The 27,886-nt window shown below is 44.2% G+C and overlaps 1 protein-coding gene and 1 long non-coding RNA gene across 4 annotated transcripts; one reads left to right on the forward strand and one right to left on the reverse strand.

Annotated features, from left to right (window-relative positions):
* LOC138662559 (ceramide kinase-like) lies at positions 1–27,687 on the forward strand. 3 transcript variants are annotated; one of them, XM_069748343.1, is made up of 13 exons: positions 1–305; positions 4,459–4,560; positions 9,670–9,792; positions 15,855–15,983; positions 16,175–16,238; positions 16,357–16,502; positions 16,708–16,782; positions 21,689–21,841; positions 22,945–23,050; positions 23,175–23,233; positions 24,132–24,340; positions 24,448–24,632; positions 27,234–27,687. In XM_069748343.1, exons 1-13 carry the CDS (start codon positions 188–190, stop codon positions 27,313–27,315), a joined length of 1,551 nt encoding a protein of 516 aa, XP_069604444.1. In that variant the 5' UTR covers positions 1–187; the 3' UTR covers positions 27,316–27,687. The 3 variants fall into 3 exon arrangements, with proteins under 3 accessions (XP_069604444.1, XP_069604443.1, XP_069604445.1); XM_069748342.1 differs by having other exon boundaries at positions 42–305; positions 24,129–24,340; positions 27,234–27,455; XM_069748344.1 differs by having other exon boundaries at positions 42–305; positions 24,192–24,340; positions 27,234–27,455.
* On the reverse strand, positions 6,232–7,840 carry LOC138667298 (uncharacterized). Its single transcript, XR_011318696.1, has 3 exons — positions 7,725–7,840; positions 6,825–7,013; positions 6,232–6,518 (listed from the first exon to the last, which is right to left on the reverse strand). It is a non-coding gene; the product is annotated as an uncharacterized lncRNA (long non-coding RNA).
* Positions 27,688–27,886: the final 199 nt, after the last annotated feature.

Genomic DNA, 27,886 nt, shown 5'->3' on the forward strand with positions numbered 1-27,886 from the left:
ATTACCTGCCAGGGAGAGGAAGGAGAGAGTCAGAGCTGGACTCTGAGAGGGACACACAGTCCCTGGAGTATATAGGGCCACAGACCAGATACAATCCTATATACTCCGCCATACAGGAAAAAAAACATAGCATGTCCTAGCTAGGAAAAATTAGATTGTTTTTTTACCCTGAAATCAAATAATTGCAATGGAGAAAGAAAACCTCATGTGTTCGCTTAGAATAAAAGGCACAGAAGTGTCGCTGGCGCTGGAGCAGTCGACTCTGAGCTGGAGCTTTAGCAAGAGACGGGCATACCGGAAAAAAAGTAAGTGGCACTGGTGGCTCATGTATATTGTGTGGTGATTGACAGTGGCTATCATCGGGAATATGCTTGTATCCTCTAGCCTACTGTACGGGGTATTATGGGAGGACATTTTTTTTGTAATGTAGCATTACAGCATTCATTCGAATGAATGGGTGACCATATAATACATGGTTGTGTCATCAAGATTTTAAGCCGACACGGTGATCAGATGGACTCCTTAGCAATATCTGACCCCAATATTATATTTGGCCAATACATGAGCGTGGTCTACTAGAGCGAGAGCCCCTCTTTATTCCTCTTCCACTAATATAATGGAGTCCTAACAGTCCCCCTCTATAATGTCCATGTGCCTTAGAAAGGATATAAAAGACTGAGAAATACAGCTAGAGGTTGTCATCTTCCAGGGCCGGGATTACTTGGTCCGTAGGGACCATTGGAGGTCATCTGCCAGCACCACGGGGCCCATTCATTAGAATGTCATCTATCCCAGAAAAGACGGAGGAATGATGAAAAGTAATTCCCATCCTCCATTATCTCCCCAAACACATTAAACGTGAGCACTATTGTCTGTCCTAACAGCAGGGTATTGATTTCCTTTGTTACTTATTTTCACTGGTAATCATTAACGAAATGTCATTAGTATTTATAGCAAAGGAATTTCTGAAGTACAAAGGGCATTGTCACCACCCGTGAAAGCAAATATGATATATTGTGTATTCACACCGCAGTGTACGCTGGAGGTATACGCCGGGAGGATTATCACACTGCTGACATCTGTATAGGCAGACACTGCCATACACTGCCCATAGGCTCCCATACTATAGTATATATCACCTATAGGCTCCCATGTAGTGTCCCCCATACAGTGACATACAGTGCCCATAGGCTCCCATGTAGTCGCTCCCATACTATAGTATAAATCACTTATAGGCTCCCATGTAGTGTCCCCCATACAGTGACATACAGTGCCCATAGGCTCCCATGTAGTCGCTCCCATACTATAGTATATATCACCTATAGGCTCCCATACAACATACATCTCCCATTGGCTTCCATGTAGTGCCTGCCATACACTGCACATAGGCTTCCATGTAATATATCCTACAGTGATATACATCGCCCATAGGCTCCCATGTAATATATCCTACAGTGATATACATCGCCCATAGGCTCCCATGTAATATATCCTACAGTGACATACATCCCCCATAGGCTCCCATGTAGTGGCTCCCATGTAATATATCCTACAGTGACATACATCGCCCATAGGCTCCCATGTAGTGGCTCCTACAGTTACATACATCTTCCATAGGCTCCCATGTAGTGGCTCCTACAGTGACATACATCTTCCATATGCTCCCATGTAATATATCCTACAGTGACATACATCACCCATAGGCTCCCATATAGTGGCTCCTACAGTGACATACATCTTCCATAGGCTCCCATGTAATATATCCTACAGTGACATACATCGCCCATAGGCTCCCATGTAGTGGCTCCTACAGTGACATACATCTTCCATAGGCTCCCATGTAATATATCCTACAGTGATATACATCGCCCATAGGCTCCCACGTAGTGGCTCCTACAGTGGCATACATCACCCATAGGCTCCCATGTAGTGGCTCCTACAGTTACATACATCTCCCATAGGCTCCCAACTAGTGGCTCCTACAGTGGCATACATCCCCCATAGGCTCCCATGTAGTGGCTCCCATGTAATATATCCTACAGTGACATACATCTACCATAGGCTCCCATGTAGTGGCTCCTACAGTGACATACATCTACCATAGGCTCCCATGTAATATATCCTACAGTGACATACATCGCCCATAGGCTCCCATGTAGTGGCTCCTACAGTGACATACATCTCCCATGTAATGGCTCCTACAGTGACATACATCTTCCATAGGCTCCCATGTAATGGCTCCTACAGTGACATACATCTCCCATAGGCTCCCATGTAATGGCTCCTACAGTGACATACATCTTCCATAGGCTTTCACATAAAATACAATCTCCTCCTGCATGTTACGCTATGCTCTTGATATTGGTACGGGTCTAGTGCACAGTGTAGGTAAATGCAGCGTACATCTAGCCAGCCTGCGAAATCCATGAGCGAAAGACCCAAAATCCAATGTCAAGAGATGCAATATGATCGTTGTATAAGCTGTGACTTGTCCCTTCTTAATCTGTGTTGTGGAACAAATTTTTATTTTTCACATAGGGCTAAAATATTCCACCGCGCTTTACACACATCATCAATACAAGTCTATTGGGCCGTAAAACAAAGAAACAGCAAAATGATGCCGTCCATGTACTGTGCGTCCATGTTTTACTAGTTAGTGGGTAGACGAAGCATGGAATTTTTTTTCCATTTTTTTTGCATATGAAAAAAAAAAACCGCATGCAACCCTGATGGTACAAAATGGACACAACCAAAAAACTGATCAAAATTGTATCTAGCACACCCCAGATGTCTGAATCCGGCCATGAATTTCTACGGCTAGATAGATGAGTGTTTGGTACATAGAGGGAGACGGCTCGCTCTTATACTCTGGTAGGGGCAGGACGGGCGACTCTCTACAATCTTTATAATTTACCGTGAGATTAAGCAATGCCGCAGCTGTTCGGCAGCTACAGATTACTTCCGTTTCACAGGAGCACTTGGTTACTTTTGACAATAAGCCATCTTAATATGTTGTAATCTCCTAATAGCTGGAATAAACATTTCACATAGACATTATCTAGCGTCAACTAATTATAGAAGTTAATGGTGGATGCTAGTTGACAGTGCGGTCAGGCATGCCTCACGTGTGTGTGATCCTGCACAATCATCAGGCTTAGCAGCACCTTAGAATGTTCTATTAACATCTCATTATTAATATACAGTCATGGCCATAAGTATTGGCACTCTTGAGATTGCTCCAGAAGATGAAGTATTTCTCCCAGGAAATTATTACAATTACACATGTTTTGTTATACACAAGTCTATTTCCTTTGTACCCAAAGTTTGTCTCCCGCACATGCCGAGACCTTGCGAGACTTCACCAAAGTCTTCTTCATCTGCCCATATAATGGTCCTAACAAATGCAATAACCCTGTAAGGAATGGATGAAGGTGTCACTACATGTCGCCCGAAACCTAATGTGGTGTCCCTCCCCGGCGACACACCCAGAGCTCTACCCCCCTCCAGCTATGGTGTCATGAAGGAATTATCCCCAGTCAGCAAGTGACAGCACGGTTTTGGCTGGACTCGATTAGTTTGTGAGAAATTAAACTATATTAATGCCACTTTTTTTATTTTAATTAATGTATTTGGGGGTAAAAAAAAAATTGCAGTTTGGTTTTATTAAAAACTCTGCAGCATTTTGCTTTCACGAGCTGTATTTAACATGTTAACAGCCGTGGGTGGATCGCGATTCCACCCGTGGCTGTTAGGGGAGGCAAAATATGACGTATCTACAGACCTATACATCATAGGATGTAAAAAGGTTACATCAGGTTTTTATGTTAAATATATTGTTTTTTTTTTAATGTTGGCAATGTTTATCTCTATATCACAATCTTTATTTAACCCCTTAACGAATGTCAGTACACCTTTTCACAACTGCCATTAAAGGGCCTTAATCCTAAACACGGCTTTTTCACAGTGCTGAGGATTAATAAGTGTATAGAGCCCCTCCGATGGGCGTAAATGCTGCTGATATCAGCTGTACATGACAGCTGACACCCAGCGTCATCGTTCCTGATCGGTTTTGGAGCTGAATAACCCATTAGATGATGCTGCCAATCACTCCCTCTTTACCACTATCGGCTCCTCACGATCGTCATCACGTGTGCCGATAGTTGCTATCGCATCCCGGGGTCATCTGAAAACTTCAGAGCACTTTGGTATGAGAGCCCCTTTTGTATGCCTTTGATGATAATGAGACTGCTGAAAACTGTTCCTGAAAAGACAGGAAGTATGAATTTTGGCCAGTGTGATAGGTAAGGCTTCCATTTTTACCAGTCCTTGTTGTGCTCCGTGAGGCCGACATTGCATTCCTTTCCGTATGTAATACTGGCTGTGGTCACACTGTGACGTTCTTGGCTTTAGTGCAGTCTTTGATCAGGATTGATTTCACGCTCTCTGGTTTTTCCACAGGTATTACAGTCTCCATTCCAGTTAATGAAATTGTCACCGTTCATCCAGGTGACAGCAAACAGCAGACAAAGAGGATCAGTGCCCCTAGTAACCAGTTCACAGGTAAGCTCCAGGAAATGGGATGTCTGTCTTATTTGTGTTTCCTCCATGTAAATACCTGTAATTAGCCTGGCTGTGGAAGATGAAGGAGATGACTCATTGTCTTGGGAAGACGTCACAGAACATTATGGCTGCCGTCACACTAGCAGTATTTGGTCAGTATTTTACATCAGTATTTGTAGCCAAAACCAGGAGTGGAACAAATAGAAGAAAAGTATAATAGAAACATATGCACCACTTCTGTATTTATCACCCACTCCTGGTTTTGGCTGAGAAATACTGATGTAAGATACTGACCAAATACTGCTAGTGTGACGGCAGCCTATTCCAAGTGGCGGTTCAGTCTCATTAGCCTCCAACACAAACAAAGGTTCTTTTATTTGCAGCTAATTATCACCGCACTGTTATGGACCGGTTTGCTTGCCTGTCACACGCCATAACGAGGTGTGGATAACGTGCTTCTCGTTCGTTACCGTTGCATTGTCAGAACATGGGCATGCCATTAATGAGCACCTGCCACTTGGTATGAATATGTATTTTTTTTTTTTAATCTTGTGTAAATGCTGCTGTGCCCCTGAATCTGGCGACGCTAGTCTTTCATTTCTGTGCCTCTCCGTTCCTGAGATATGGCCCTCTTTTCCTTGTATGCAATTCTGGTCTTGTTAGACAAGTGGGCGTGGATCTCATGAAGTTGCTTGCAGAAAAGTTGTGGACCACGCCCACTTGGCTAACAAGACTGGACTTGTATATAGGGAAGGATAGGCCATATCTCAGGAACAGAGAAGAGCTGGAACAAACGAAAAACATCGCTGGATTCAGGAATTTTTATGGCAAGTGACAAAACCTTAAAGCAAAATCACAATGTGTTCATTTGACAGGTGGTCAGCCACAGCAACAGACCCCAGCCAGCCCCTGACCTACCACCATAATGGAAACACCACTTCACAGTAACCAGACCAGTACGCTAACAAGACTTCTCTATTATCATATAGCTATTAAAGGGATATTCTCAAGCTTGGAAGACGGGAGAGCATCCAAATCACTGGGGGTCCCGCTGCTAGAACCCCACCAATCCTGAGAACCAGATGTGAATGGATCGCTGGTCACTGCCCCCACGCTAAGCTCTCTTCAGGACACCCGTGAGAATGAATGCTCCATCACATGGGGCTGTATAGATCCCAGTTCAGAGCCCCTGCAATCTTGCAAACTTGAGAATACCCCTTTAAGTGTAGTTATACAATTTGGAAGTTTCCAGCTTGTTAGAAGGGTCTCTTCCCATGACACAGGTGACAATGGGATCACAGCATCCTCTATTGAGAAGCCATTAGGAAGTGCTTCATTTCTCTGCAGCGCCACCACAGGAGAAAATAAGTATTGCACAATGGCCATTCACATTAGTGGGTCGTCTGTGTAATAAAGGACACAGGTCCAACACCCCAATGTCAGTGACACTGGTCTCCACTCCAGCCAAAGGATGATCATCCTGGAAAGTAGACGCCTGGAAACATTTTCATAATCGGGTCTATGAAAATGGGTATTAGTAGCTAGACAAACCCTTTACAACAACAAATGAACTTGCCATTTAATGCTATTTGACTCTATGAAAAATAATCTTTAAAAATGAAATAGGGCAAATAAAATAAAAAAGTTCTGCTTACTTCGTGCTACCTTTTCCAGGACAGTAAGGATCTTTTAGGTGGTTGACTCATGAGACATATCAGGAGATCAGGGAGAATATCAGAAAATGGGTATTGTCAAGAAGAGTTTTCAGCAGTTTAATTATCAGCAGAGACAGGATTTCACGGCTAATAATACTAGATCCACCAATCACAATAGCCAATGTCACAACCCACCTCCTCTCCCTTCCTTCATAATGACCTTTGCACACGCTCAGTAGATGCTTCAATACAAAAGATAGGGTTAGAGTCAAATCATTGCTGCTAATGTACGTGTGTTGTTTCCTGAAACAATAGGAAGTTAGAATCTAAAAAAAAGCCTCAGTGGCCATTGTGAGAATTACCAAATTTCTAATTTTCTTTATTGTTTTTTGCAGATTGTAGATATGCGCTAGCGATGCGTTCGCCATTACAAGCAATGGCGGCGTTAACGGACTACGTTACACTGCATTATGCCGCGGTGTAACGTAGTCCGTTTAACGGGTTCACATAACGTAATGTGGCCCTAGCCTAAGCAACATAGCTTATCAAGAGAACTGTACTACATTACTAATTGGAGATATTTGCTAATATTAATATTATTATTCTTACTGCATATTGGGATAGGATCTCGGAGATGGGAATACTGCTTTAAATCTGTGCAATGCTTCTATTGCTTTGTTATCCACTTTCATTTCGGACTCCCCCGTACTGATGCATGCTCGGTTCAGCTGAGCGTGCATGTGTTTTCAAAGTGAAGTGGGGGTAAGCTTCTTCCATACATGGGGTATGGTTTATTCCCTAGGAGAGAAAAAGGATGGGACAAAAAATGTAAAAAGGCTAGCCTAATTTGCCAGAGTTGGAAAACTTTTCCAAATCAGTGATTTAAAGAGTAACTAACTTTCTTTTTTTTTTTTTTTTAATAATTTTGTTATAAAACTTTGCAAATTACTTTCTTAGGGGCTTTGTCCTAATTCCTGCAAATTTTTTTTTTACATGTAAGCGACTTCCAAATCCCGGCTTTTCCCTGGTCTCTTTTTCTGTCTTCAGCTGCATTGATACCAGGACTTATATACTCATGTGGAGCACAGCTGATGGCAGTGATAGGACAGTGTCCTCCTCGGAGAGTTGTGCTTATTAGAACAGTCTCCTGCAGCAGCTTCTCCCCAGAGGTAGTGACACAGGCGCTGACCCATCACTGCCATCAGCTGTCCTCCACATGAGTACGTTCTCATATCAATGCAGCTGAAGGCAGGAAAATAGACAGGGGGAAGATATGGGTCTTGGAAGCCGCTTACATGCATTTTTTTTTTTTTTTTTACAGGAATGAAGACAAGTATATATATATATATATATATATATATATATATATATATATATATATATACTAGATGGCAGCCCGATTCTAAAGAATCGGGAGTCTAGAATCCATATATACTTTATTTATTCAAATGTAAGAATAATACAATTAATAAATCATAGTAAGAAAGAACAAAAAATGGCTGCACTCACCAGCTCTTGACAATTCTTGTTATTTAAGGTTGGTAAATGGTATTATCATTTTTTTTGACGAAATTCGGCAGGAGCTTGAAGAGCAACGTCACTGGGCCCGCCTCCACGCAGTAGAAACTTGCTGTGAGGTAAAAATTAAAAAATCACACCAACATGGCGGGCGGAGTGTGTCACAGTACGGCACGTTTCTGATTGGTCGCTCGCAGCAGGCGGCAACCAATCAGACACTGGACACTGTTGACGTCACTTATCTCTGGACATTATCTCCGCACATTAGCTCCGGACATTAGCTCCGGACAAAGCCACGGAAGTTGGCACAAATTGCAGGAAGTAGTATTCTAGGCAATTATATATTAGATAGATATATATATATATATATATATATATATATATATATATATATATATATATATAATGTTTAGTTACTCCTTAAGCATTGCCTTAAATGGAAATCCGTCAGTACGTTTTTATATATGGAAGTCCTGGAATAGCTGTATAGTCCCCTAGAAATAAAAAATAAAAAAATTCATTTTTTTAGAGCTCTAACGTGCTTATCTTGTTTAGAGGCTGCTTCTGTCATTTCTGCTCAGACACTTGCTCCATGGAATACTAGACACAGCCTGGAGCCGAGGGTGGAGCAGTTTCTAGACCCCTTATTTAACTAAGACATCCCCTTTAAATAATAATAATTTATGGACGGTTGGACACTAGAGAGGGCACGTTGTAGTCACTGCACACCAATGTGAATAAGGATCTGGTGGTGCCGCACGTTGTCATTGTCATTGTGTGAATCACACATTTTTCGAGTGACTGCTTTCTATATAATGTGCATCCATTGTGATGACTGTCGGCTAGCTTTCTTGGATGACAACAGGAAACATGTCTGGGTGTATTAAAAGAAAAAATAAATACGTCATCATTAATTATGATCCTTGTCCAAGTCATCTCTCACACAGTAAAGACTGTTCCTCCTACTCGTTTGCCCGGTTGTGCGTGTGCTGTCTTTGTCGAGGGTGGCAAGACACTGCCAGAATGCTCTGACATCGGCTTATCTGCCCTAGATATAAGGATCGGGGTGCAGAAAGTCAACACGCCCGACCCTTAAGGTTCACATACATATGTACATACATAATGTTGACCGAACCCAGGTTCTGCTGGCATCAGTTTATGGAGGCACCTGACAGGTGATGTCAGGGGAGTGAGGGATCTGACGTGTCCAATTTCAGACTGCCGATCCTTTTGTTCTTTGAGACAAGCCACCGCCAGAGATGTTCAGCAGCGGTTCTACCTAGAGAGCACAAAAGTGCCCGTCAGAGAGTCAGAAGAGATGGCTATTGATAGATATTGGTCAAGCCATCGTTCGGCCGCCAGCCATCTAAAGGGGCTTAAGGTCAAACATACATTGTCCCAACACGTTACACTGGCCACCTTTATTCCGTGTAGGTTCCTTGTAGTGGAAGGTCCACCAGAATTTATTGTCTATGATACTTCCATTTGGGTAATCTCGGACTACCTAGGGGATTATGGAGATATAATTTATTACGGAAATTAGGTAAAGAATGTCTGCTTTAAAGGAGTCTCCAAAGTATTTGTACATGAGTGCAGCCAGGGGGATAACGTGAAGGTCCTGGATCCAAATGCAATAGCTGCCGTTGCCCCACAACCTAACCAACGGGGGCTTCATGTTCCACCATATGTCATTATATCACATAATGTATGCGATATGTACGGTATAGAAATGTAGAAATCAAATGTACATTTTCTCCATCTGTTGAAAGGACTTGGAGCTTTTCTTCTCCTTTCGTGTTTGACAGTGGGAAACGGACAACCAATTTGGTTTCTGTAGAATATAGCAGATACCATTTCATATCCAACTTGTGGGCCTTAGAAATGATTGGAACTGCACGTTCTCTTTTAATCACAAGGGTCTTTCTTTATCTTTCAGTGTATCATGTGTCTCGTAAGTCTTCTCAGAGGTGGTTCCTGCAAATGGTGACCTTCACAGCTCCAGACGCCCAGGTGGCTTATAGTTGGGTGCAGGCCATCCAGAAGAAAACGTCTGAGATAGGTAAGAGAAACATCAATCATGATAACCCATACGTAATCAATCTTTAATTAGCGACAGCCCTATACTGTACACAATATCGACAGGTTTGGCCAATAGTCGAATGTGTATGGGGACCCTGGACAACTGATCATCAGGGGAGATAAGGATCCAGCATCTCCGATTTCAGACTGGTGACTGCCTTGTTCTCCTAGAGATAAGCTGCCGGCATAGATGCTTTCCCATGGAGAATTCAGCCGGCCGAGATGGCTGATGGTTAAACCCACCATGAGTCAGGCGAAAGCCAGCATAAGGCTACGTTCACACTAGCGTTATGCTAGTGTGCGTCGGGTTAGCGTCGGGCGACGCAGCGGCGACGCACGCGTCATGCGCCCCTATATTTAACATGGGGGACGCGTGCGTTTTTGTTTGTTGCGTTGTGCGACGCATGCGTCTTTTTTGCCGCAAGCGTCGGACCAAGAAAACGCAACAAGTTGCATTTTTCTTGCGTCCGATTTTCGGCAAAAAACAACGCATGCGTCGCAAAACGCAGCGTTTTTGCGTGCGTTTTGCCGCGTTTTTGCGTGCGTTGTGTCGCCGACGCAGCGGCGCACAACGCTAGTGTGAACGTAGCCTAAGATTTATGAGAAAGGTAGAACCCTGGCGGGAAATAAGGCTGAATCTTGGCCATACTCATGAGATTGCCGTTGGCCGAAAGTTTGCTCAGTAGAAGGCTCTGGTGACTCCTCCATTTGGCTTGGCCAAGGTGCACGTATTCCCAATGGCAGAGAGGAAAGAAAGTCGTTGCCAGACACCTCTGCCCTCACCTTATCTCCACCGAAAACACATAAAAATTCCAACTGCCCGATCCTTCTCTTCTCAGTAAGCCCCCATATATGTCGGATCGAAGAGCCGGATGACTCTGATCTCGTGTGTATTAGAGCCTTTAAATCCAAATAGTCCATACCACTCCTGAGCACTTACCCAATCGCCAAACCAAAACCTCCAGTGTTTATCAGTGTATAGTGGTATTGAGAACTGAATTGCTACGTAGAAACTAGCAATATTATATTATGTGTTTTAACCCCTTTCTGCCATTGGACGTAATATTCCGTCCATGTGGGGTGGGCCTTAATTCCCAAGGACGGAATATTACGTCCAGCGCGATCGGCCGCGCTCACGGGGGGAGCGCCGCCGATCGCGGCCGGGTGTCAGCTGCTTATCGCAGCTGACATCCGGCACTATGTGCCAGGAGCGGTCACGGACCGCCCCCGGCACACCGCGATCAAAGATGATCGCGATGTGCCGGCGGTGCAGGGAAGCATCGCGCAGGGAGGGGGCTCCCTGCGGGCTTCCCTGAGACCCCCGCAGCAACGCGATGTGATCGCGTTGCTCCGGGGGTCTCCTACCTCCCTCCCTGCAGTAAGTCCAAAATGGCCGCGGATCCGGGTCCTGCAGGGAGGGAGGTGGCTTACCAAGTGCCTGCTCAGAGCAGGCACTTGGTAACGCTGCACTGCTCTCAGACAGATCGGTGATCTGTCAGAGTGCTGTGCAAACTGGCAGATCACCGATCTGTATTGTCCCCCCCTGGGGCAAAGTAAAAAAGTTAAAAAAAAAAATTTCCAAGTGTGTAAAAAAAAAAAAAAAAAAAAAAAAAATCCTAAATAATGAAAAAAAAAATATATATATTATTCCCATAAATACATTTCTTTATCTAAATAAAAAAATCAAAACAATAAAAGTACACATATTTAGTATCTCCGCGTCCGTAACGACCCGACCTATAAAACTGGCCCACTAGTTAACCCCTTCAGTAAACACCGTAAGAAAAAAAAAAAAAACGAGGCAAAAAACAACGCTTTATTATCATACCGCCAAACATAAAGTGGAATAACACGCGATCAAAAAGACGGATATAAATAACCATGGTACCGCTGAAAGCGTCATCTTGTCCCGCAAAAAACGAGCCACCATACAGCGACAACAGCAAAAAAATAAAAAAGTTATAGTCCTCAGAATAAAGCGATGCAAAAATAATTATTTTTTTCTATAAAATAGTTTTTATCGTATAAAAGCGCCAAAACATAAAAAAATTATATAAATGAGGTGTCGCTGTAATCGTACTGAACCGAAGATTAAAACTGCTTTATCAATTTTACCAAACGCGGAACGGTATAAACGCCTCCCCCAAAAGAAATTCATGAATAGCTGGTTTTTGGTCATTCTGCCTCACAAAAATCGGAACAAAAAGCGATCAAAAAATGTCACGTGCCCGAAAATGTTACCAATAAAAACGTCAACTCGTCCCGCAAAAAACAAGACCTCACAAGACTCTGTGGACTCAAATATGGAAAAATTATAGCTCTCAAAATGTGGTAACGCAAAAAATATTTTTTGCAATAAAAAGCGTCTTTCAGTGTGTGACGGCTGCCAATCATAAAATCCGCTAAAAAACCCGCTATAAAAGTAAATGAAAAAAAATGTATTTATTTCCATTTTCCCGTTAGGGCTAGGGTTAGGGTTAGGGTTAGGGCTAGGGCTAGGGTTAGGGCTAGGGTTAGGGTTAGGGCTAGGGTTAGGGCTAGGGTTAGGGTTAGGGTTGGGACTAGGGTTAGGGTTAGGGTTGGGGCTAGGGTTAGGGCTAGGGTTAGGGTTAAGGCTACAGTTAGGGTTGGGGCTAAAGTTAGGGTTAGGGTTTGGATTACATTTGCGATTGGGATTAGGATTAGGGGTGTGTCTGGGTTAGAGGTGTGGTTAGGGTTACCGTTGGGATTAGGGTTAGGGGTGTGTTTGGATTAGGGTTTCAGTTATAATTGGGGGGTTTCCACTATTTAGGCACATCAGGGGGATCTCCAAACGCGACATGGCGACCGATCTCAATTCCATCCAATTCTGCATTGAAAAAGTAAAACAGTGCTCCTTCCCTTCCGAGCTTTCCCGTGTGCCCAAACAGGAGTTTACCCCAACATATGGGGTATCAGCGTACTCAGGACAAATTGGACAACAACTTTTGGGGTCCAATTTCTCCTGTTACCCTTGGGAAAATACAAAACTGGGGGCTAAAAAATAATTTTTGTGGGAAAAAAAGAGATTTTTTATTTTCACGGCTCTGCGTTATAAACTGTAGTGAAACACTTGGGGGCTCAAAGTTCTCACAACACATCTAGATAAGTTCGTGGGGGGGTCTAGTTTCCAACATGGGGTCACTTGTGGGGGTTTCTACTGTTTAGGTATATTAGGGGCTCTGCAAACGCAATGTGACGCCTGCAGACCATTCCATCTAAGTCTGCATTCCAAATGGCGCTCCTTCCCTTCCGAGCCCTCCCATGCGCCCAAACGCTGGTTCACCCCACATATGGGGTATCAACGCACTCAGGACAAATTGGACAACAACTTTTGGGGTCCAATTTCTCCTTTTACCCTCGAGAAAATACAAAACTGGGGGCTAAAAAATAATTTTGAGGGGAAATTTTTTATTTTATTTTCACGGCTCTGCGTTATAAACTGTAGTGAAATACTTGGGGGCTCAAAGTTCTCACAACACATCTAAATAAGTTCCTTGGGGGGTCTAGTTTCCAATATGGGGTCACTTGTGGGGGGTTTCTACTGTTTAGGTACATTAGGGGCTCTGCAAACACAATGTGACGCCTGCAGACCATTCCATCTAAGTCTGTATTCCAAATGGCTCTCCTTCCCTTCCGAGCCCTCCCATGCGCCCAAACGCTGGTTCTCCCCCACATATAGGGTATCAGCGCACTCAGGACAAATTGCACAACAACTTTTGGGGTCCAATTTCTCCTGTTACCCTCAGGAAAATACAAAACTGGGGGCTAAAAAATTATTTTTGTGGGAAAAAAATTTTGTTTTATTTTTACGGCTCTGCATTATAAACTTCTGTGAAGCTCTTATTGGGTCAAAGTGCTCACCACACATCTAGATAAGTTCCTTAGGGGGTCTACTTTTCAAAATGGTGTCACTTGTGGGGGGTTTCAATGTTTAGGTACATCAGTGGCTCTCCAAACGCAACATGGCGTCCAATCTCAATTCCTGTCAATTTTGCATTGAAAGGTCAAACGGCGCTCCTTCCCTTCCGAGCTCTCCCATGCGCCCAAACAATGGTTTACCCCCACATATGGGGTATCAGAGTACTCAGGACAAATTGTGCCACAACTTTTGTGGTCCAATTTCTTCTCTTACCATTGGGAAAATAAAAAATTGGGGGCGAAAAGATAATTTTTGTGAAAAAAAAATGATTTTTTATTTTTACGGTTCTGCATTATAAACTTCTGTGAAGCACTTGGTGGGTCAAAGTGCTCACCACACCTCTAGATAAGTTCCTTAGGGGGTCTACTTTCCAAAATGGTGTCACTTGTGGGGGGTTTCAATGTTTAGGCACATCAGTGGCTCTCCAAACGCAACATGGCGTCCCATCTCAATTCCAGTCAACTTTGCATTGAAAAGTCAAATGGCGCTCCTTCCCTTCCGAGCTCTGCCATGCGCACAAACTGTGGTTAACCCCCACATATGGGGTATCAGCGTACTCAGGACAAATTGTACAACAACTTTTGGGGTCCATTATCTCCTGTTACCCTTGGCAAAATAAAACAAATTGGAGCTGAAGTAAATTTTTTGTGAAAAAAAGTTAAATGTTAATTTTTATTTAAACATTCCAAAAATTCCTGTGAAGCACCTGAAGGGTTAATAAACTTCTTGAATGTGGTTTTGAGAACCTTGAGGGGTGCAGTTTTTAGAATGGTGTCACACTTGGGTATTTTCTATCATATAGACCCCTCAAAATGACTTCAAATGAGATGTGGTCCCTAAAATAAAATGGTGTTGTAAAAATGAGAAATTGCTGGTCAACTTTTAACCCTTATAACTCCCTAACAAAAAAAAATTTTTGGTTCCAAAATTGTGCTGATGTAAAGTAGACATGTGGGAAATGTTACTTATTAAGTATTTTGTGTGACATATCTCTGTGATTTAATTGCATAAAAATTCAAAGTTGGAAAATTGCGAAATTTTCAAAATTTTCGCCAAATTTCCGTTTTTTTCACAAATAAACGCAGGTAATATCAAAGAAATTTTACCACTATCATGAAGTACAATATGTCACGAGAAAACAATGTCAGAATCACCGGGATCCGTTGAAGCGTTCCAGAGTTATAACCTCCTAAAGGGACAGTGGTCAGAATTGTAAAAATTGACCCGGTCCATAACGTGCAAACCACCCTTGGGGGTAAAGGGGTTAAGTACTATTTGGTTAAGGCATGTTATCTGTAAACTATATGGTAGTATTATGTGGGCTGTGTACGGCAGTATTATGGCAGTACATGGCGTTACGGTGGCGAGAAAATCTTGGCACTATACGGCGATAAAGTGGTATTATGTAGGCTATGGTGTCTGTCATATGAAATTTATTTTTTAATAAAAAAAAATTCTGTTTCACCTAGAGGAAATGTTTAACTTTGCTGTGTATAGTGTTTCCGGGCATGGCTATGTAATGCGGCTGTAATATAGAGTATTTTTGCATTTTTTCCTCTACATAGGCAGAATACAGACTGCTGTACACAGTGGCCTGTATACTGTTGATGTTCCTGCCATGTGCGGTTATCAGACCCTTGTATTTTTGGAAGGCATGGCATTATATATAAAGCCAAGTTGGAAAAGTACCGACTTATCCTAAGGGTATGTGTCCACGTTCAGGATTGCATCAGGATTTGGTCAGGATTTTATGTCAGTATTTGTAAGCCAAAACCAGGAGTGGGTGATAAATGCAGAAGTGGTGCATATGTTTCTATTATACTTTTCCTCTAATTGTTCCACTCCTGGTTTTGGCTTACAAATACTGACATAAAATCCTGACGAAATCCTGATGCAATCCTGAACGTGGACGCATACCCTAAGAGTGTTTTATTATGATTATTTTTACTTATTTAGCTTTTTTTTTTACTGTGTATTTTTTCTGGTTACTCTGGCATAATTCTGGTGACCTAATACAGCGTCTCTGCAGCCGGCAATATAGTTTTCTATGATGTGTGACCAAGTCCAGCATACTGACCCTTGTAATAAATTTCTGGTGACAGGACACCCCAGGCCAAAGAAACTTCTCGTGTTCATTAACCCGTATGGAGGTCGCGGAAAAGCCTGCAGAATCTACTACAGTAAAATAAGCCACCTCTTCCTGCTGGCAGGGATTCACACTGATGTGATTGGTAAGGATTTACATTATAAAATCACCTGGACCTTTTTTTTTTTCCCAAGATTGAACGCTGACTGCCTATCCCAAAGTCCTGGGACAGTGCCACAGACATGGTTGTGACTGTGCCTGGTACTGCAGCTAAGTCCAGCGCACTTAAATTTGTCAATTTTAATTGTTCCGTTTTTTTTTTTGTTTGTTTTTTAGAAACGACTCGAGCAAACCATGCAAGAGACTATATATTGGATGCAGATCTATGGCCATACGATGGGTAAGTAGATCATATGCCCAAGGCTAGTGGCCACGTATAAAGCCAAAATTTCCACCTCGTGTGATCGCAGTGGTCATACGCCCTACAATATCCAACCTATAACATTGGATTTTCCCAGGGTGGTTTGTGTCGGAGGTGACGGCATGTTTAGCGAATTGCTCCATGGCCTGGTGACACGTACGCAGAGTGACCGCGGAGTATGTGAAGACAAGGAGGACGCCAAACTGACGCCATGCGACCTACGGATCGGCATCATACCGGCTGGTAAGAGTCATGGCTATAGCATGGAGGAAGAGCCCACCTTATCTACAATTTTTGCACTTGTACAGGTCCATCATTATCATTAAACTTTACAATTTAAAGCAAAACAAATCATGGGTTTCAGAGATGTGTGTAGGATTCCAATGAGGAATGGCCATCTTGGTTCTCCTCCCTGTATGATAACATCCCTGTGTTCCTTTGTCTCCAGGCTCTACGGATTGTGTATGTTTTGCGACGATGGGAATCAATGACCCTGTGACGTCAGCTCTGCACATTATTATCGGTACGTCAGGATAAAAATCACCCCCTGATGAAATATCCAGCACTGAATCATGGAGGTTATAGAAATAGATCTCGCCAGTTCTTTTCTGGAAAAATTCCAGACCTCACGCTTAAGTTTTCCTATGTTAATATTTCCTCTTGAAAAATCCTCATCTAAAAAAAACTGCTTCCAAAACACAGGTGGTTTTTGGCTCAATTTTCTAAGGACATGTAATTTTTGGCGTTGTTTTGATGCGTTAGTATTTTATCTAAAAACACACTAACAAAAATAAAGAGTATCAATATAATGTGCTTTTTATCACGTTTACACTGCAAAAAAAAAAAAAAAAAATTAAAAAAAACATTAAAAATGCACGATTTTCTGCAAACGGAAAACGTGTCAAAGAACTGATGCACATTAAAAACCACGACACGCACAATAAATAGAAAAGTTGTAGCAAGCAGATTTGAGACTTTTTGGTTGTGGACTTTGGCATGGAATTCATTAGCGTGAACATATCCTGAGATCGGCACCCTAGGCTTTCATTAGTGCTCCCTTCCAAGTTCCCCCCATGTGATAGACACCATGTCTGTAGGGGGTAGTCATGCTGTGCTTCTAATCTCCTGCAAATGTTTGCTCCACGCCATAGGGAGGTCCCTTGGTGTAATTTGTTTAAGTAGTGGAAACTCATCCAAAAAAAATCCCAGACAGACCACCTAGCTATAATGAGCAGGTAACGGCAAGCAATTGTTTTGTCTTTTTTGTTCAGTGCTCTCTCCAGTCTATCAGAATTACATTTATGACAAATGGCCAATCTGCATACACGCAGTCACACGCCGACTAGACATGCACAGCCTCGCCCATTGCAAGTGTATTGAACAAGGCTGGACACGTCTAGTTTGAATGTGTCCGGAAGTATGCAAAAGGCATGAGCAGCCGCTCCCGGCGCTAGGGTATCCTCACGGCGCAGTGCGCGATGTGAGGATTCACAAGTCTGCAGTCACATACAGTGACTGCAGACTTGTACCCCAAAGCTGGAGAGCCCCTTTAATATTAGACACCTACTTCTTGCTCTTTACATGCCCATTTGAAGCAATAGACTGATAGGGACCCTTATTGTTTGTATATTAGTGTTATCTGAGCATGCTCTAATCTGGCATTTATCCATGACCTCTTCATCACCAACAAACTCTCCTTCCTCGGCCTCACTGAAACCTGGCTCACCCCCTCTGACTCGGCCTCTCCTGCTGCGCTCTCCTATGGCGAATTCCACCTCTCTCACACCCCTCGCCCCAGCAACAAACGTGGTGGAGGAGTTGGCTTGCTCCTGTCCGACACCTGCTCCTTCACTACAATCCCGCTACCACCCTCCGCTACTCTTCCCTCGTTTGAGGTGCACTCTGTCCGCATCTATTCCCCCTCCAACCTCCAGCTGGCTGTCATCTACCGCCCCCCCAGAACTAGCCATCTCAACCTTTCTCGACCACTTCACCACCTGGCTACTTCATTTCCTCTCTGTCGACATCCCCACTATCAAGGGTGATTTCAATATCCCCATTGACACTTCCACCACAGCTGCCTCTAAACTTTTATCACTGACTGCCTCCTTCGGCCTCACCCAATGGTCCTCTGAGGCCACTCACAAAGATGGCCACACGCTGGACCTCATCTTCACCCGCCTTTGCTCCCTTACTAATCTCATTAACACACCCCTCCCCCTGTCTGACCACAACATACTGACATTCTCTTCCCTCTCCTCTCCTAATGTGCAACCCCCACTCTACAAACTCCCTCGCAGAAATCTCAAACATCTCAACTTACAATCACTCTCTGAGTCACTTCTTCCTCTCACAGACATAGCTTCCCTTCATGACACAGATGCTGCTGCCACTTTTTATAACACCACAATAACAGCAACACTCAATTCAGCTGCCCCACTCATGCATAGTAAAACTCGTACAATCAACAGGCAGCCCTTGCTGACCAGCCTGGCCAAAGAATTGAGACGGGCTTCCAAGATTGCCGAGCGGAGATGGAAGCAATCCCGCTCTGCCGACCACTTCACTGCATACAAGCAGTCCCTCGCCAGCTTCAAGTCTGCGCTCACTGCCGCAAAACAAACTTACTTCTCATCTCTCATATCCTCCCTGACTCACAACCCTAAACAGCTTTTCAACACTTTCAATTCTCTACGCCGTCCCCCAGCACCTCCTCCCTCATTTCTGCTGAAGACTTCGCCTCTTTCTTTAAACAGAAGATCGATACGATCAGACAAAGTTTTGGCCCACAGCGCCCACTACCCCTCTTAGCTGCTCAACCCTGCTCCTCCAAAACCAGCTTCTCCACCATGACAGAAGATCAGCTCTCCACCCTCCTGTCAAGATCACACCTCACCACCTGCACGCTTGACCCGCTCCCGTCCCACCTCATCTCTAACCTTTCCACGGTCTTCATCCCAACCCTAACGCACCTCTTCTCTCACAACAGGTGTCTTCCCCTCATCCTTCAAGCATGCCAAGATCACACCCATCCTCAAAAAGCCCTCCCTCGACCCATCCTCTGTGTCTAGCTATCGCTGGATATCTCTTCTCCCTTATGCCTCCAAATTGCTGGAGCAACACATCCATCTTGAACTGTCCTCCCACCTCTCCTCCTGCTCCCTCTTTGATCGGTTACAATCAGGCTTCCGTTCCCATCACTCAACTGAAACTGCCCTAACTAAAGTCACCAATGACCTACTAACTGCCAGGAGCAAGCGACACTACTCTATCCTCCTTCTCCTGGACCTGTCTTCTGCCTTTGACACTGTGGACCACTCCCTTTTGCTACAAATCCTCTCATCTCTTGGCATCACAGACTTGGCCCTTTCCTGGATCTCGTCATATCTGACAGACCGAACATTCAGTGTCTCCCTCCCCCACACCACTTCCTCACTTCGCCCCTTGTCAGTCGGTGTTCCTCAAGGCTCTGTTCTAGGACCCCTACTCTTCTCCATCTACACTTTTGGCATGGGACAGCTCATAGAATCCCACGGTATGCAGTACCATCTCTACGCTGACGACACGCAGATTTACCTATCCGGACCTGACCTCACCTCCTTACTTGCCAAAATCCCGCATTGTCTGTCTGCTATTTCAGCCTTCTTTTCTGCTCGCTTTCTACAACTGAACATGGACAAAACAGAATTCATCATCTTTCCCCCATCTCACTCTACCCCTCCACCAGACCTATCCATCAATGTCAATGGCTGCTCACTTTCCCCAGTCCCACACGCCCGGTGCATCGGGGTGATCCTCGACTCTGCCCTCTCTTTCAAGCCACATATCCAAGCCCTTGCCTCCTCCTGCCATCTCAAACTCAAAAATATTTCCCGGATCCGTGCTTTCCTTGACCGCGACACCGCTAAAACGCTAGTGCATGCCCTTATCATCTCCCGCCTTGACTACTGCAACCTCCTACTCTCTGGCTTCGCCTCTAGCACTCTGGCACCACTCCAATCCATCCTACACTCTGCTGCCTGACTAATCTACCTGTCTACCCACTATTCCCCAGCCTCTCCCCTATGTCAAGCCCTTCACTGGCTTCCTATCGCCCAGAGACTCCAGTTCAAAACCCTCACAATGACATACAAAGCCATCCACAACCTGTCTCCTCCATACATCTGTGACATGGTCTCCCGGTACCTACCTACACGCAACCTCCGATCCTCTCAAGACCTCCTTCTCTACTCCCCTCTCATCTCTTCTTCCCACAACCGCATCCAAGACTTCTCCCGTGCTTCCCCCATACTCTGGAACTCTCTACCCCAACACATCAGACTCTCGCCTACCATAGAAACCTTCAAAAAGAACCTGAAGACCCACCTCTTCCGACAAGCCTACAGCCTGCAGTGATCCTGAAGTTACTGAACTGTCGCACAACCTGCCCTACCCTCTCCTAGGGTTTCATCACCCATCCCCTGCAGACTGTGAGCCCTCGCGGGCAGGGTCCTCCCTCCTTATGTACCCGTGTGCCTTATTTGCTCATGTTTAATGTATTTGTCTATATTTGCCCCGTATTCACATGTAAAGCGCCATGGAATAAATGGCGCTATAAAAATGTATAATAATAACCAAGGGGGAGAAAGAGAGCTGTGACCATTAGTTATTGTGAATCCTGTGTTATCTGCTCTATACTTGTGATAACAATGAGACTGCTGAAAGGTCATCTGTAAAGAACAGGAAATATGGGTCTAGTGGCTGGCATTAAAATTCCAGAAGTTAGGATAACTATAAAATGTCCTCAAGGTCCCAAATTTCAGGAAACTTCCTAAACGGAGATTGTGTCATATCATACCCTTAATAAGTCCTGTGAAAAGACGCGGTCACGTCCTTCTCCCATCACCTGCATCTATAAAGGTCGCTAAACACTCAATACTGAAAGTGGGAGGACGACCCAAAATCCGACTGCATCAGCCAATATTGTTTTTTTTTCTTTTTTTCGGCTAGTGATGCAGGTAGTGCTTATCAGTGGCTAAAAACATCTAATAGACTCCCACAAGATGACAAATATTCATCAGGAAGCATTTTCAGCAGGCTCCTTATCATCAGAGGCAGGATTACAATGACTGATAACACCTCTCTACACAGTTGACAACACAGCATCCACCAATCACAATGGACGATGTCACAGATGCTCCTCGTGACTTTTGCACATGCTAATTAGGTGCGTCAATACAAAAAATAGGGTCAGTGTCTGTCCACATTGTGATTAATGTACGTGTGTTATTTCCTGAAACAACAGAAAGTAAAAATGTAAAAAAAAGTGTCAGATGTGAAAATTGCAACCAATTCCCACCCAAATTAAACGAAACTACAAAAAAAAAAAAAAAAAAAAGTCAGTGGCCATCTTTCCTGAAACAGATGGACATGGTTTTCTTTTCTTGTAGGTGACACACAACCCCTGGATGTTTGCGCTTCTTATCACGATGGACAACTCATGAGATATTCAGTGTCACTGATCGGCTATGGCTTTTTTGGGGATGTCCTGAAGGAGAGTGAACGCATGCGCTGTGTGGGACCTATGAGATATGATCTAGCAGGTAAGAGCTGCAGAAAATCAGTGCAGAAAATAAAGTCCAACAAAAGAGAGAAAAAAAAGGAAAGCAGCACAGCTCAAAGTCCAGAGATTAATAATAAACTGTGACACAGGCTGAATATGCAGCAGTCCGAGGGAAAAATATGGAGGTGCTTTGCGTGAAATAAAGTCTGAAGAATCATACAAAAATAGAAGAATGCAACAGCACTCACTAAATCTGCAGTTTCAAGTGTCCTTTGTTGAAACACCATGCGATACATCTTCACGGCACGGGGGAGTGAGAAAAGGGGGGTAGGAGTGCGGCAGACGAGACGACGGCCGTTTCGCACTATGAACAAGCGCTTCTACGGGTCCAACCCGTAGAAGCGCTTGTTCATAGCGCGAAAGACACGGACGTGTTTCTCGCATGTGTGACTCCGGCCTTATTCAGCCCCCAAGCCTCTTTACTACATGGTAGAGCCCTTCCGGCTGTTATGACCTGCTGCACAGGTGATGAATAGCCAGACACCAGCTTCTGACAGCTTTCCGGAGTCCATTCCTCATGGGCAATGGCCTCCTGGTCACCTATACTCTTCGTTTTGCTGCTGCCACCACCACCATCAAATCAAACAAAAGACTTTCTTTGAGAATTTAAGTCAGGTAACTGTGACAGCCTCTCCAGAATCTTCTGAAACCAAGACGTGGTCGATTTTGAGGTATGCTTGGGATCATTGTCCAGTTGGATGTTACAATGATGACCAAGCTTAGGCTCCCTGACAGAAGGCATGATGTTTTCTTCTAAGAATTCCTGATACTTGATTGAATCCATCTTGCCCTTTACAAACTATATGTTTCCAGAGCGAGAAGCAAAGCAGCCCCAGAGCATCACTGGGTCACCGTCCTGCTTCACTGTAAACATCACACAGCCACCGTCGTGCTTTTCTGTAGGCTTCACAAAGCCACCGTCATGCTTCACTGTAGGCGTCACGGAGCCACCGCCATGCTTCACTGTGAGAGTCACCCGAGTCACCATCATGGTTCTTAGTAGTCAGGGTGTTCTTTTCAGCATATCCTTCATTCTTTGTCTTCTTTTCGTTTATGCTGAACTAATATAAATTTTCATTGTAGGCATAAGAATGGCGCTTAGTAATAGATCATACAGAGGAACAGTCGAATTCCTCGAGGCTGAAGATAGAGACTCCAGCCCGAGAGACAACACTCGCTGCAGGACAGGGTAATATTTACCATCCTCCACCCTCTTACATGTATGTGTGTACTGGGCAATATATGGCTACAGAAGCCAGGCTACGATATAACACATTATTTTCACTTACACGAGGACTTAATATTTTTTTTAGGTGTCTTGTCTGTTCTGAATCATCAGAAAGATTCCGAGAGATGGCAGAAGAATCTCCAAGTAAGTCATGATGTTCTGATTGAGTTACATAAATTGTCAATTGTAATTGGCTGTTGCCTAATTTTACGGGATGGCGGGCTTTTAAGGAACAGTCCAGATGGCAATAGGCCTAATATATACTGTGTTTTGAACTTTGCAATCCAGTTTGGTCACAAGAGCAAAGATTTTATAAGAGCAGTAAATGTGTTTGCAGTAGATGTAGTTGTGTTTTTTAAAGGTTTTTCCAGGACTTTTATATCAGTTGTCTACCCTCATCACAAGATATCAGATCAGTGGTACTTTGACTCCTGGTAACAGGGCCGGCACTAACACTTGGTGAACTCGGGAAAGTGCAAAGACCCACTGCACCCCAAGGCCCACACAGATCGGTGGACACAGCGTGTATAGAGCGGTCTCAGGAGCTGAGCCTGCTCCATACAGCGCTGGTGCCAGCTGTAATGTACAGCTAGAACTTGAGTCTAATTGCTGTGATCGAGTTAGCTCCGATCACAGCAATGCGATTACAGCTAGCTCTAATTGTAGCAGTTTAAACCCTTAGATGCCGATGTCGTTGTCACAAGAGGAGTTTTAAGGGGTTCGAAATGTGGTGCCGATGGCATTATCATCAAAACAAGGTGCTTACTTAAGCAAAGATGAGCCCACTAGGGTTCTGTTGCCCAAGGGCCCACATAAACTGGAGCCAGCCCTGCCTAGTTTCCTTTGCCCAGCATCGAATTGAGGGATCATGCTTGACACAGTGTAAGTCCTGATATCTCAACGTAAAAAAAGAAAACAAAAACAAATTATGTGTACAGCAGTTCTGTGCCAGATTTCCTTGAACAACCCCTTTAAGGCATCAGATATAAGTAGAAACTTCATTAACGGTGCACGGCCTAATGGTTCTTTCCTTGTCTAGCAGTTTCTGACTTCGACAACTGGAAGACTGTGACTGGTTCCTTCTTGGCCATTAACATTACAGGAATGTCTAGTGCTTGCCCCAAGAGCCAAGATGGCTTGTCCCCGACGGCACACTTAGCCGATGGCACTGCTGACCTTATCCTAGTGCAGGAAAGCAGCACATTTCAGTTCCTGAGACACCTCAGCCGGCACACTAACCGCAAAGATCAGGTAAGCGGTGAGAATGTGGAACTGGTCTTGAGGACTTCATGGGGCCGCAATTAGCCCTACACAATCTTATTTCTATGGTACAATAATTAGATATTCTGTCCTGACAGTTTGCTTTGCCTAACGTGGCGGTGCATCGGATCCGCGCGATGCGCTTCACCCCCGAAGAGCTTGATGAAGAAGAGATAATCCGTCGTCAGAAGAGATTTTTTACATGTCCATGCGAGAACTCATCAGCCACCAGCACGTGGAACTGTGACGGGGAAATCCTGGACTGTTCACAGCTCAGTGTCAGGTGAGTGCAAGCTTTACCTATGCCAACAACAGTCTGTTAATGAAAATTCGGCAAATAAAATAACCTACAACTTCCATGTGCACTGAACAAAGAAAAGCATTAGGAGATAAACTCTAGGGGCGAAATCTGGGATGACATTATCTTCATGCGCCGACTTCCTTTCATAACACTGCCTCTCTCTGTAATGCAACTTCATACACGGGGATTGGGGGGGGTTTCCTCGCACCTTGCAACATCAATGACAAACATCCCCCAATAAACTTTTTTTTTTTATTACAGCAGTGACTAAGGGAACTTCAGATCACTGGGTATATGGCGGTCTTGCATAGATTTACGCGATTGTTTCTCGTTGTCAGGTGTTGCGGACCCCCAACTGATTTCAGAAGGAAGTGGGCTGCCATAGCCCGTCTACTAAGTGCACCCAATCGCTGGGTGTTAATGGGTTGCAAGGGCAGCTCGGTGACTAACAATGACCTTCAGCTTTGCCAAGTTTGAAAGCCTTTGGGTTTGGCCAATTTTTTTTTTCCTAAGTGGAGTCCTTAAAAATGTTAGACGCAATACACAGCTAACGAAAAGTATTTCAATGTGTCAAATAAAAATCAGATGATCACGTTCAAGTCCTCGACTGGGACTTAAAAAAAAAAAAGAAACGTTAAACTTTTTTAAAAAATTTGTAATACATTAATGAAGCAATCAAACGATTGCGTGGCCAAGTCTAATAGTGTGATCTTCAAAAATATTTTTTTTCCTTATAAAAACTTCTATTTTGGGGGAGAAGGAAAATAAACCCTATACAATTGATATCTTTGAATGCTAAACAATGTAAAACAAGTTCCAGAATTGCTGTTTTGCCTCCCAAAATAATTTAATAAAGGCACTTTAAAAGTAATTTACTCTAAAATGACTTCAACATTATATATACACACTGCTCAAAAAAAAAATAAAGGGGACACTAAAATCCCACATCCTAGATAAAACTGATCAACATAAATCACAATTAATATCCCATGGAGGTCTGGAGTTGGAATGATGCTCAAACTCAAAGTGGAAAATTAAGTTACAGGCTGATCCAACTTCAGTGGAAATGCCTGAAGACAAGGAAATGATTCTCAGTAGTGTGTGTGGCCTCCACGTGCCTGTATGACCCCACTACAATACCTAGGCATGCTCCTGATGAGGCGGCGGATGTTCTCCTGTGGGATCTCATCCCAGATCTGGACTAAAGCATCCGTCAACTCCTGGACAGTCTGCGGTGCAACGTGACGTTGGTGGATGGTGCAAGACATGATGTCCCAGATGTGCTCAATCGGATTCAGGTCTGGGGAACGGGCGGGCCAGTCCATAGCGTCAATGCCTTCATCTTGCAGGAACTGCTGACACACTCGGCATTGTCCTGCATTAGGAGGAACCCAGGGCCAACCGCACCATCATATGGTCTCACAAGGGGTCTGAGGATCTCATCTCGGTACCTAATGGCAGTCAGGCTGCCTCTGGTGAGCACATGGAGGGCTGTGCTGCCCTCCAAAGAAATGCCACTCTACACCATTACTGACCCACTGCCAAAGCGGTCATGCTGAAGGATGTTGCAGGCAGCAGATCGCTCTCCACGGCGTCTCCAGACTCTGTCACATCTGTCACATGTGCTCAGTGTGAACCTGCTTTCATCTGTGAAGAGCACAGGGCGCCAGTGGCGAATTTGCCAATCCTGGTGTTCTGTGGCAAATACCAATCGTCCTGCAGGGTGTTGGGCTGTGAGCACAACCCCCATCTGTAAACGTCGGGCACTCAGACCATCCTCATGGAGTCGGTTTCTAACCGTTTGTGCAGACACATGCACATTTGTGGCCTGCTGGAGGTCATTTTGCAGGGCTCTGGCAGTGCTCCTCCTGTTCCTCCTTACACAAAGGTTGAGGTAGTGGTCCTGCTGCTGGGTTGTTGCCCTCCTACGGCCCCCTCCACGTCTCCTGGTGTACTGGCCTGTCTCCTGGTAGCGCCTCCAGCCTCTGGACACTACGCTGACAGACACAGCAAACCTTCTTGCCACAGCTCGCATTGATGTGCCATCCTGGATGAGCTGCACTACCTGAGCCACTTGTGTGGGTTGTAGAGTCAGTCTCGTGCTACCACGAGTTTGAAAGCACAACCAACATTCAAAAGTGACCAAAACATCAGCCAGAAAGCATTGGTACTGAGATGTGGTCCCCACCTGCAGAACCACTCCTTTATTGTGTCTCGATAATTGCCAATAATTTCTATCTGTTGTCTATTCCATTTGCACAGCAGCATGTGAAATTGATTGTCAATCAGTGTTGCTTCCTAAGTGGACAGTTTGGTTTCACAGAAGTTTGATCTACTTGGAGTTATATTCTGTTGTTTAAGTGTTCCCTTTATTTTTTTGAGCAGTGTATATGGTTTCAAAAACTAGCAAAATATTATAGTGTCATAATAACGGTCCCAGAGAATAAAGTTATTTATTTAGATAAACGAATCGGAAAAAAAGTCATCATCATCAAGGGACGCTGTATGGATACAGATATCATGTGCATTGTGATAGTGGACGGTCATAGAATGATTTTTCACTTTTCTTCTCCTTTGTTGCAGGGTACACCACCAGCTCATCCAGTTGTTCGCTCGGGGTATTGAAGACGCCCAAATGTGGACAATTCCCTACATCAGCCCGTAAAGGATTACATTTACAGATGTCACCCCCGGCCACAAAGACTGAAATCAAGCTGCTGGCACAGCAAACGCTGCTTGCACCGGTTGCCTGCGGGCCAGGCACTGCCCGACACTAAGGATCTAAAACTCCCGAGCTCCAAGTCTTTGCTAGGAAAGATATCTCCAGCAGCTTCAGGGTTAAGGAGCCTTAGATTATTTCAGTAGCCGATATTTAATAACTTACCCCATAATGGGGATCCTGATAGAGGTAAATGCTGCTAATTTATTAACGATGACGATCTGCGACGAGCCTGGAGCTTGTAGGAAATATTTATGTGTGAAGGGTTAAATAAACACCCTACTTTCATCTGTGCCAGGGTAGGAGAGTTAGTAATGATTGGCGAGGAGCTGGGTTTTTCGGCATACTCACAGTTGTCCTGGCACACAATAGTCTAAAATTAAAGCTTCTGTATCAGAATTGTACGAGGCAGCTTTGGTTCTGATGGTGTTCTGAAGAGTCCAATATAGACGCCTGTGATGGTGGTCAGTCACCAGTAAAAGGTTACAAAGATGGGTATTGTTGGAAAATGCTCCTA

The sequence above is a fragment of the Ranitomeya imitator genome, chromosome 2 (genome assembly GCF_032444005.1).
Source record: "Ranitomeya imitator isolate aRanImi1 chromosome 2, aRanImi1.pri, whole genome shotgun sequence".
In the NCBI taxonomy this organism is placed as follows: domain Eukaryota; kingdom Metazoa; phylum Chordata; class Amphibia; order Anura; family Dendrobatidae; genus Ranitomeya; species Ranitomeya imitator.